The sequence below is a fragment of the Anser anser genome, assembly GCF_964211835.1.
Source record: "Anser anser genome assembly, chromosome: 10".
NCBI classification, from domain to species: domain Eukaryota; kingdom Metazoa; phylum Chordata; class Aves; order Anseriformes; family Anatidae; genus Anser; species Anser anser.
Genome location: NC_139730.1, coordinates 11,389,547 through 11,400,686, shown reverse-complemented (window position 1 = coordinate 11,400,686; position 11,140 = coordinate 11,389,547). Strand labels below are relative to the sequence as shown.

General features: G+C 55.0%; 1 protein-coding gene across 2 annotated transcripts in view; it reads right to left on the bottom strand.

Moving 5' to 3' along the window:
* Nucleotides 1-345: 345 nt before the first annotated feature.
* Nucleotides 346-11,140, bottom strand: part of DUOX2 (dual oxidase 2) — a 30,260-nt gene continuing 19,465 nt past the window's right edge. For both annotated transcript variants that reach the window (XM_083849644.1, XM_083849643.1), the window contains exons 15-34: nt 10,795-10,932; nt 10,529-10,639; nt 9,624-9,826; nt 9,001-9,186; nt 8,349-8,574; nt 7,565-7,658; nt 7,158-7,333; nt 6,827-6,893; nt 6,239-6,334; nt 5,256-5,434; nt 4,205-4,435; nt 3,899-3,998; nt 3,732-3,781; nt 3,513-3,640; nt 3,174-3,327; nt 2,418-2,650; nt 2,105-2,263; nt 1,820-1,975; nt 1,610-1,738; nt 346-1,199 (exon numbers count right to left, since the gene is read on the bottom strand). In XM_083849644.1, the coding sequence (XP_083705770.1) occupies nt 1,077-1,199; nt 1,610-1,738; nt 1,820-1,975; nt 2,105-2,263; nt 2,418-2,650; nt 3,174-3,327; nt 3,513-3,640; nt 3,732-3,781; nt 3,899-3,998; nt 4,205-4,435; nt 5,256-5,434; nt 6,239-6,334; nt 6,827-6,893; nt 7,158-7,333; nt 7,565-7,658; nt 8,349-8,574; nt 9,001-9,186; nt 9,624-9,826; nt 10,529-10,639; nt 10,795-10,932 (2,939 nt within the window). In that variant the 3' untranslated portion in view covers nt 346-1,076. The remainder of the gene's footprint in view (nt 1,200-1,609; nt 1,739-1,819; nt 1,976-2,104; nt 2,264-2,417; nt 2,651-3,173; nt 3,328-3,512; nt 3,641-3,731; nt 3,782-3,898; nt 3,999-4,204; nt 4,436-5,255; nt 5,435-6,238; nt 6,335-6,826; nt 6,894-7,157; nt 7,334-7,564; nt 7,659-8,348; nt 8,575-9,000; nt 9,187-9,623; nt 9,827-10,528; nt 10,640-10,794; nt 10,933-11,140) is intronic.

Genomic DNA, 11,140 nt, shown 5'->3' with positions numbered 1-11,140 from the left:
TTATGGGGATGGTACAGCCTGGGCAGACTTCCCTTAGTCGTTGTAGAAGTGGTCAAAGTACCGCTCAGGATAACTGGGTTAACATATCCTGAGCGAGGTTTCACTGGGAGCATTGCCAACTGCAGGGGCGTTGCTGAGGATGCTAAGACACAGTCTATGGGGCTCAAGTCCTTATCCCTCCCACCCCCAGCCCTTCTGTATTACCAGTGGAGGGGAAACTTGCTTCTGTTCAATGTGTTTCCCAGTGGGATGGTGCAAATGCTCTGTAATGGGAGCAAGGCCAACATGATGCTGTAAGTATTGCAAGTCTGCAGGTGACTGAGACCCAACACAGGACCCAGAAAGTGATTTAAAACTTCAGTCAACTTTATTTAAGCAAAGATAAAATCCTATTGCTCAATCACAGCCCGTGAGAGCAGCAGCCCAGCGATGCATAGCCAGGCATTAGTTAAACAAGCAAAAATGATCCCTGATCAAAGGGATGGGGATGCTGCTGAAAGAAGCCAACACAAACACTGCTAAGGCCCTAAGCAAACCCAGGGAAGGCTCAGAGCACTGATGAGCACGTACAGTAGCGAAGCTGAGCCCGTTTGCAGGAGAGGGGCGGTGGGGAGCTAGCTCACTGCCTCCTCACCCCATGTGTGTGCCCCCTGCCCAGGTCTGTGGGCAGAGTGCTGTGAATTGGAGTTGTGCAGGCACCAAGCCCCTTTCCTGAAGTTGTTCAGAGCCATTCCCCCGTGACCCCACAGAGCACGGCCTCCGGCTTGCAGGATCAAGGTTGCGAATCTGGGCTTGAACCGAATTCTGGGTTTCCTGCACTGAGACACACAAGCCGCCAGCACGTGGGACTCAGTGGGGCGATGCCAGGAAGGCAGTGTTCTGCCGGTGCACCGAGCACCGTGTCGCAGCTCCTGTGTGTGCCAGGCTGCTCATGGTCATGGGTGGGTTTCTTCCAGGGTTGGCAGCAGGTGGGAGCCTGGGACCACAACCACCCGAAGCCTCGCTGCATGGGTGCTGGGGTCAAACACACATTTCCCATGGCAACTGCAGCCCACGGGAGTAAAACGGGGGTAGGGTTAGAAATTCTCGTAGTGATGTGAAAAGTAGGCCTGGTCCTTCTTGTTCAGCTGCTGACAAGCCTTCTCCACGCTCTTCGTCATTCCAGGTGGACCACAGCTGAACACCCCGATCTTGTGCACCTGGGGGAGGAGGGCAGCCAAAGGGGTCAGCCTGCTCTGGCCGCGTGCCCTCCAGCAGCTTCAGGCACGGACACCAGCCTGAGGAGGCTCTTGGGGAGGTTGTCACCTCCCTGGGGAGGTACAGGGGCATGGGGGAAGGATGGGGACCTCAGGTTTGGAGCCCTGGGGCCTCTGCCAGCTACAGGCACTGGAGGGGCACATATGGCTGTGGTGGGGCATTGTTGACCCTCACGGCTCATCCCAGCACTGGAGGGAAAGCAGGGTTTATGGCCCTTCTGCCCTCCTTTCAGTGCAGGTGTCACTGAGGTTTCCAAGGACCTTGGGGAAAGGCTGGGAGTGGTGCCATGAGTGTCCTCCACACTTGCAGGTGGGTGTCCCCCTCCTGCCCCAAGCACATTGGTGGCACTAACCTCGGGGTGCACCTCCTGCAGCGAGTCGAAGAAGGGTACGAATGGCGGGCGCCCGAAATGGGTGATGGAGCGCAGCCCCGTGAACAGGCTCTTGTTCAGCACCTTCTGGAAGTGCCGCTCGCAGATGTACTGAAAGAGAGATCAGCGCATGTCAGGTGGCCCAGTACGGCCTGGCAGCCTCCCCACGGGTGGTCCTGGCACGGGGCTCACCAGCATGGTGGTGCGCAGGTCAAACTTCTCAGCCAGCTGCGTGATGTAGATGTGCACGGAGACCAGCTCGTTCTTGTCTGCCTCCTCCACCTCGCGGATGATGTCCGCCAGCCACTCGAACTGCCGCTGCGTGCGTGTCACCCAGATGAAATAGATCTGCGGAAGAGAGGGATGAGGCTCTGTATAGGGCTGGGAGCCCTCCATAGATCCATGGGGCTCTTCTCAGCTGGGTAACGGGGGATTTTATCTCAGGAGGGCTCTTGCCCTCCAGATGCTTCCCCTTACCTTCTTACACATCAGCTTGGAGTTGATGGATGACTTGAAGACCAGGTCCTTGAGGATGGACGCGAAGGGCGTCACCCCAATGCCTCCTCCCACCAACACAGACACCTCAAACTTGTGCCACTCCTGGTGGCCCTCCCCGAAGGGCCCGTCCAGATAGAGCTAGAAAGGAGCCAGCCATCAGCAGAGCATCTCCCTCCTCTGCTTGCCCAGGGATCGGTCACCTTCAGGGCTAGAGAAGTGTTTTGGCCCAGGCACAAACGGGCACCGAAATGCCCTTGGCTTGGGTGTTCCCATCCCCAGAGAGATGCCTCACCTTGGGCAGCTTGCCGAGGAGAGCCAGGCTCTCCGGGGCATAGAGCTCCCGCAGGCGGGTGGTCCAGGGCCCCACGGCACGGATGTGCAGGCTCAAAGTGTCCTCATGGGGCGCCGAGGTCAGGGTGAAGGGGTGGTACTCGGTGGTGCCCAGGGCCATGCAGGCGATGCGCACCCACTGCCCGGACTTGTAGTCAAAGTCCTGCGGCCGCTGGAACCGCAGGTGGGTGACGCCTGGAGGGGGGACAGGGACTTCGTTACCTCTGTCGTTAAGGTGGAGATGTTGAGTGGAGGAAAGGCTCAAGGAAAGACAGGGCGCTAGAGCAGTCCTAATGATGGCTGGGACAGAGCTTGAGGACAAACGGTGGAGCCAGGCACAGTGCTCAGGATGCTGAAGAGGCTGTGCTGGGCTTGGGTGTGATGGCCTGAGCTCTGTGCCTCAGTTTCCCTAACTCTGGGAGATGCAGAAGAGACCCTTGCCATGCAGGCATGCTGCGAAAGCATCAGGGGATCGTGTAGTGGGACGTGGCTGCCTCTTGGAGGTGCCAATCCAAGCCACCAGCCTGCAGGACAATCAGCAAGCGAATTTCCGGGGCCAGAGTCACCTGCATGCCACCGGGTTGGGGACTGCTGCTATGGGGCACCCCACAGACCCCCACCCTTGGGGGAGCTGTGGTTCCTCCAACCCCTGCAGCCTCCATGCTCTTGTAAAGGGCCTGGGCTGACCTGGCACTGTGCGGCCAGGGGGATGCAGTACCTGAGGGCAGGAGCTCGGCTTTCACCACATTGATCTCCACTTTCTTCCTGCTCAGGCTGAGCAGCTTGTCTGCACCGTAGATGAGAGCTGGGATGATGAAGTAGATGTGGAAGCGGGGCTGCTGGACCAGAGCGTAGCTGCCGTGGATGATGACCTGGGCAAGGGCAGGGGGCAGCCCTCATCAGCACAGGGCTTGGCACAGCCTTTGCTGGTTCGGTGGCAGCTCAGGAGCAGTGGGGTGCTAGGACTGGGGCCCTTGGGTCCCTTGGGAGCTCCCACGGGCTTGTGGTACATCGACGCTGCCCCTCCCTCTGTCCCTCCCCATCCCATAGGTTTTACCAGGACGTAGAGCAGCACGTAGAGATGGTGGGTGATCCAGAAGGCCTGGAAGCTGACGCGTCGGAAGTGGTGGGTGGCGAACACATACATGATGGCCAGAATGATGAGCAGCAGCACGCCTGTCATGCCTGTGAAAGGGGTTGGGAGGTGCTGGTGGGGATCTGGGATGCCCCACGGGGCTCCCCTGGAGCAGGGCAGAGGACTGCCTGCCATCCTCACCTGGAATGGTCTGGAAGACCCACCAGTAATACTTCTGAGGGAGCTGTGACCTAGGGGGGGACAAGAAATTGCACCATGGAGTCGGCAGACCTGGGAGAAACCAAACTCCTGGCTTCCACTTTCACTCCCATCTATGCTTAACATGCTCTACTTTAAACTTCACCTACCCGTCATTCATAAAGACACTGGAGAAGAGGCAGGACAAGACGCTGAGAGGCATGACTGAGAAGATGTAGACGTTCACTATGTGACCCGCAGTGTGGAGCACTGTAAGAGACAGAAACCATGAGAGAAAAGCATCACCGCTGCAGTGGGTGGAGATCTGGCAACCCTGCTGTTGTGCCAGGGACATGGTGATTCCTCCTCTTTTCCGGGGCCTGCATATCTCCATGCTCCACAAGAGTCTTCAAGCTCCTACCTGGTCCTGCTGTGCCATTACGTCCTCCTGTTCCCGCTGCCAGCGGCTCACCCACCTGAGAAAATCAGGGCTGCCATGGCAATCCAGCGGTGGAAATCCACGGCGGCATCAAAGGGGATGTAGTGATTGAGGAATGTCTCCCGCAGGGTGGTGATGAGGTTGCGGCACATGGTGAGCAGGATGTAGGAGTACATGAAGGAGATGCAGGCAGCTGATCCTCGGGAGATGATGATCCCGACAAAGGTGGTCTGCGCAATTCCAGTGCTGGGGGATGCAAAGGCGTAGTCTGAGGGGAAGAGAGCAGAGTGCACGTCACGTGCCTGGTGGTGAGGACCATGCCCCTTCCTGCACCAAGGGGACAGCCACTTGTGTTGCTCCACCAAGAAAATGTCATCTGGATGGGGCTGTGTGGGACCAGAGGCATGATACGCTGCGTCAGGCCCAGACATGCTGCTACTGGGTGACAGGGTCTCCTTGGAGAAAGGAGGTGAGTGGTCTCCTCTGTAGGGCACTGAGATTCTGCGGCTTGATATCGTGTCCGGAGTTGGGCACTCCAATACAAGAGAGGCATCAGTGAATGGGAACAAGCCCAGCAGAGGCCACCAGGATGGGTGGGAGCTGGGGCATGTCCCACAGGGCAGAGGGTGAGGGAAATGGGCTTGGTCAGGCTGGAGAAGATGGGGCAGGGAGCACATTGCTGTATGCCACAACTTAGTGGGTGTTACAGAGGGGAAAGAGCCATGCTCTTTTTCAGAGCTGCACAGTGAAAGGATGAGAGGCAACAACATGACTCTCACAGAAGGAAATTCAAGTTAGATGTAAAATAAAAACACTTCACAGGGAAGATGACCAAACACTGGCACAGGCCTGGCAAGGCAGTGAGCTCTCCAACCTAACAGCTCCTGAAGCCCTCTCTAGATAGCAGCCTGGTTCGGCTTTGAAACTGGACCCCCAGTGGTCCCTTCTGACCCCAGTAATTCTTTGGTTATCCCAGAGGAAGACCAATGCTGTTGTTCAAAGCTGTGCCCGGACCTTTCGCACCCCGGCGTGCCCCACGCAGCGAGCAGCTCATCCAAAGGAGCGTCTGGGGCTGGGGGGACACTCACAGTATGCCCTCTCCACGAACAAGCCGGCGGTGATGGCAGAGAACAGGACCACGCAGACGATGTGGCGCCGGTAATTCTCAATGAAACGCTTGAACTCCTGGATCTTCTGCTGAACTTTGTTTCGCTGGTACTTCTTCCGTTGTGCTTCGGTGTACAAATGCAGCTGGTACTGATTTGCCCTGGCAAAAACGGGAAGACTGGTGTCATTTTGAGGTTCAACCAAAGGCTGCAGGGTCCAGATTAATGCATCTTCCTCCCTCTGCAGCACCACAACCACCTCTGCACGGCAGCCACTGCAGTGACCTGCAACACACGGTACCAGCAGATGATCTCAGGCCATCAGTTGGTCTACGTGAAAGATCATAACAAATCATCAGGTAGTGACTCACAAATGAAACCACAGATAAGAACCATAAAAGATGATTCTCTTTGTAATATTTAAACCTTCAAAAATATCCCAGGGTCAGGTAAGGTTCTTGGAACTGTTAAGGCAAACCAGGTTATTGTAAAGAACGTATTACTTCTGGCCATGAAAAACAGCCATTGAACTGCTTCCTTGTGGAAGTATTTGGCAGTGACACAGTGGTGAGGACAGGAGCCTCTCCTGCAGATCTTGCAGACAGCCCACATGTGAATAAGCAGAGTCTCGAGGGGCAGAGGAGTGAAGGCAGGACTTGCTATGAGATGTCCCTCTCCATGGGTAAGACATACACCCCAAAAACTAGTCATGTTCTCCAGAGCTGACCACTTCGTTATTATTTGTTTTTGTCATCAGAGAGACACCAACACCTCTCCAGCTACAGCAGGAAAGCAGCCAGCCCTTTGCTGCCCCCACAGTAGGTGCTCAGCAAGGGCTTGATGTGCCTGCTGGGGCTGGAGCATCCCCTGCAGTGATGGTCTGGCACCCCCTCCCTGCAGCCCTGCCACTTGACCTATGGTGTGAACAGACGCAAGAAACCCGAGGAGGAGAGGAGCATACTCACTTTCTGCCTGGTCTCTTCCTCAGCTCTTGCCCTTCTCGATCCTTGTAGTGGGCCACTGTGTCCAGGTTTGGGTCTTTCTCCCCGTCTGAGATGGTTCTGCCAGAAAGAGGGGTATGTCTCACCTAAAGCTGTCCGTGCACAAAGGGCCGTCGGTCAGCCAGCAGCCAGCCTGGCCTCGCCAAAATTTTCCCTACTACCACCCCATGGACACTTTCCATCTCAGGCTCAGCTGCCAAGGTGTCCTGCTGGTGTGAACCCTAACTGCCCAGCACACGGGGTGGATTCACTCCAAGATAACCCGCTGTCCCTCTGACAAGCGAGGCCGGACTCCCACCCGCTCCGAGACACCCCAGCCGTGCAGGAGATGCAGCGGGGGCTCTGCAGGAGCCACGGGAGGGCAGAGGGCAACAGCCCTGCAGTGGTGGCGTGCTCACAGCCATGTCCCCACACGGTGGCCCCCCATCCCCAGCACTGGGGGGTGCAAAGGCCTGGGAGGAGCGTTTGCTGGAGAAGCTCTGGTGAAGGATGGATGTGCAAAAGGGCAGAAAGAGGAGAAGAAATAGCAGCGGCACGAGTAAGAGCGCTTACCCTCTGGGCTCTTTCTTTATGAAGGAGACACGGTTGTGTAGGTTTTTCTTGAATACCTCGGGGACACCTTTCAGGAGCCAAAAGGACAAAACAGCCATTTACAGTGGGATGATGTGGTGGACAAATTGTTGGCACCTCTGCTGGGCAGGGCTACATTGGGGAGAGGCTCTGCACAGAGCAAAATGTGTCATGCGAGGAGTGACAGCCCATGCCCGCTTACTGCCCCACAGAGAACTGGGATTGGAAAGACCGATAGGACAAGACTGGGGAGCTATGTACAGATGCTGCTGGCCCTGGGGCGACCCAGAGCTCCTGCCCATTTCCCACTGACCTTTGATGCAGAGCTGGGTGAAACGAAGCTCGCTGTCGTGGTCCCGTAGCATGTAGTGGAAATCCTCCCACGTCAGTTCATCCCTGTCCTGAAACCCTGAGGCCTGGAACATGGACTCGGTCACCTGCTCTGCTTGCTCCCTTGACAGGCAGTTGTTGGAGATCTCAATGAAGGACCTGGAGCAAGGAGGAGAGATGAGAACTTCAGAGGACCATAGCTTGAGTCCTTGAAATAACACAGGGCAGAGCCCCAGACAAGTTTCACGGGAGAAATGGGCTTCTGGCTGTCAGTGTTGAGCCCAGGGGCTCTCGTGTAACTTCCTTGGGGTCTGAGGCACAGAAGTTGCTTGTGAAGACACCTGTAACTTCAGACATTGTGAAAATGTCTAGCGGGCTGAAGAGAAGTACCTGAGCATCCTCAGAAACTCCTCCTTGGAGAGGAACCCGTTCTCATCAATGTCATACATCCTGAACATCACCTTGGACTTCTCCTCTGAGGACCCTGGTGGCAAGGGAGAGAGGTAAAGTAACAACAAGATCCTAGTTTCACCAACAAAGGTGCTTTCAGACATGTCTTCGAGAGTCTGGACCAGCATCAGTGACGCCACACAGCTCTAAACAGTCTGAAACCACACTGCTGATCAGTCTGAATGGCAGCTGAATTTGCTTTCAGAGCCCTGTGCTGCCCTTCTGCTTGACTTTCTCAAGTGCAAGGTGAAAAGTTGGGTAAATACACATTGTTTGTTGGGCATTATTTTGCAAACTCAGAATGCGCTTTTGCATAGCAAAGAATTATTCTGGGAGCTGCTGTGATTGAATCTGGCATTCACCACCTCCACCTATGAATCTGTCTTTCCAGTGGTCATTAGGGAGGATGAGAATTGATATCAGATATGGCTGTTATCAGCGGTCAAGGATAGCTGCATGATACATTCTCGAGGTAGGGCAGAGTTGCACATGGAAGGTCACTGATCAGCAAATCGCTGCTCTGAGACAGCTCCCCTCATGAACAGCCTCACAGAAAACATCATTACATTGTCACTGCCCCTTGAAGGGAATTGTAACCTGTAGAAGTGCCTACAGATTGACCTGCTGGATGGATCTTGTCCTTCACTCTGCTGGTGGCATTGCCACAGCCTAGAAACGGGGCTCAGGGCAACAGATGAAGACACTAACCCCCACCAGTTCCCACCTTTCATGAAGACCACCAAGATGTCCAGGAACTCCCTGAAGGAGATGTAGCCATTGCCATCCTTGTCCGCCAAGGAGAACATGGAGTCCACAAACATGGAGTGGGCTTTGAGCCCAAGGGCCTCGGCGAACTCAGCCCTGCTCAGCTCACATGTCAGAGACTCCTTTGCCTTCTGTGAAGACTCAAAGTTGAGCTCTCCAGCATCGGATTTGTCTATGTCCAGCACCTGCAGGTTATGTCCCACAAAACAAATCTCATGAGTGCTGGCAGAGCAGCAGGTTGGTGCTCACATGGAAAACCTATTGCACAAAGACCAGTGGCTCTCTTGGCACAGAATTCATGGCAGATACCACGGGGAAGTCCTGTATTTCTCCTGCACAATACAACTTTTACACTAAACATCACTGACCATAACAGAGACCATGGCTGAATCACCCAAAAGTCTCTTTGCAACATTAACCATCTGTATCACCACAGCAGAAATCCCTTTGTTTTCTACAAGGGAAAAGGTCCCTTGGTCCTGAAAGTGTTGGCAGCTTCCTTGTGCATGGCTTACCAGCTCTTACGGAGCCCAACAGCAGCAACATTCATTGCTCAGTCAATACAGAAATACCTTCCTCCGTGCATCAGAGCCTGCCACACCCAAACATACCTGAGCAAACAGGTGCCTAAAGAAAGTCTCCAGAATTTGTTTCCTCTGCTCCTGGGTGACTGCCCGTTTCAGCAGGCTCTGCTCCTTCATCTCAGACACAAGCAGATCAAGGCAGCTCTTTCTCAAGTATTCTCGTAGCTTCCCCATGAAGTTGCTCCTATCTGCCTCCTCGTTGAAAAGCAGCACCTGCACGAGGCCCCACCAAATGCTGTGAGTGGCAGAGGCTCAGCCAGGCTGGGGCTGGACATTGCACCCAACCAGCTAAAAGCCCATGCTCTCCTCAGCAGATTTTAGTGTCTGTTTCCAAGCTGGCCTGACCTCCCCTACCAAATCCACCCCCTGCATGCCATTTCTGTGTCCACGGGTATCACCCAAGACCCAGTTTGCTAAAGTCTGAAGGAAGGTGTCTTCCCCCAGCTTGGTACAAACATCTGCTGCTGTTCACCACCGTGGACACTCCATGGTATGAGCTGGACCTGGTGGTTCTCAGGAGGCCACAACCACCCTTCAGGGACCTACCCTGCCCTGGGATCCCAGAGCCAAGGTCTGAATGGTGCCATGAGCAGCAGCAGAGGATGGTGGAGGGTCCAGAGGAGGCTCTCTCCAGGCGTCATGGTACTCACCAGGTCATACTCCTTGGGGCTCTTCAGCAGCAGAGCTTTGTTCCCTTTGTTGCTGGAGAGGATCACCTCCACCTTTCCATGGGCTTTCAGGCTGATGCTCCGCAACACCGACCCTCTCCCATCCAGCACTTTGAGCACTTTGTCAGCTTGGAGCTGAACGTAGACAGGAGAGCTGTCTGTCTTGGGACCGTGCCACTCCATGGCTGAGGGGACAGAGCACAGCACGCAGTCGGAAAGGTGCACCTGCGCTTCTGTTCGTCTCAGCACCTCCTTCGCGCCAATGTGGCTTGTGAGAAATTGCATTCAGCTTGTGACCTAGGGCTGGCAACCCTTCATTCCTTCCCTGCCAGTGCTGCGCACTACAGACATGGCACAGAAAACAGTCAGGGGGCCACCTGGGTTGCTACCGCACAGCCTGCCTTTGCTGTAATAACTGTGCCATCGCTGGTGCAATGGTACAAGTGTGCACAAGTCTTAGCTGTGTCAGGGGTAAGCTCTCCCATCCGATTTCTTAAAATTTAGACTAGCAGTTCTCAGTTTTATTTATTCTCTAACTGCTGGCTGAGCATCTGCCAGGAGACCAGGCTCATGTTAAAATGATGATCTCCCAAACACAGACCTCAAGTGCATGGGCATGGAGCTCACGTACAGCTCATGGAGCAGGGAGGCAAGATTTTTCCAGTGTCCAGAGCAAAGAGATACAGTGCCTGTTCTGTAGCTACTAGTGCAATTGCCTACATGGATTTCCTTCAGGTAAGGAGCAATCTGGGTCAGAGGATGGCTTGGGTTGGAATATATCCAGTTTAGCTATAAGCTCCAAGCCAAATAGCTGTGATGCTTGGATATGTGCCCTGACTTCAGGAACATCACCAGGCACCACCATGGGATCGACAATGCCACCTCACCGTGTATCGCCTCGCTGGCCACCTCCCGCCGCACGCTGGCCTTCTTCTTCTCCAGTTTCTTGAAATCCCTCTTGCGGAGAACGGCAACGATCCAGGCAACAAACAGGCTCACTGAGGACACACGGGAGGAGGAGGCATGAGATGCCCCAAAGCTCCTTCCTGCTTTGGCAGCATCACTTGTATGATAAAGGTGGGCAGGGGCCCACAGCCACTCAGCCCCTTTCTCCAGTAGAAGAGGAGATGGGTAAAGAAACGGGGAGGCAAACCTAAAGGCAGGCAGAAGAGGACAACGATGATGATCCCAAAGCCTGCGCCACTGCCTTCAAAGTAGTCCAGGACGGTCATGGGCGTGCAGTTGGCCAGGAGTTGAGATGTCAGCTGCTGGGGCTGGGGGCACGGGTCCCCTGCATGGGGGGAGACAGGCAGTGAGTGTCACAGCACTTTTACCCTTCTCACCTCCATTGTCTCCTGGAACCTCTGCGACTGAGGTGCTGGTGAGGTTCGTTGCCAGGTGACCCAGCAAATGGGGCTGCTCGAGATCTTTAGGAGACAAGCCTTGTTTTCAGGCTGAACCTTTGCATGTCACACCAAACCACATGCAGAACTGGGCTC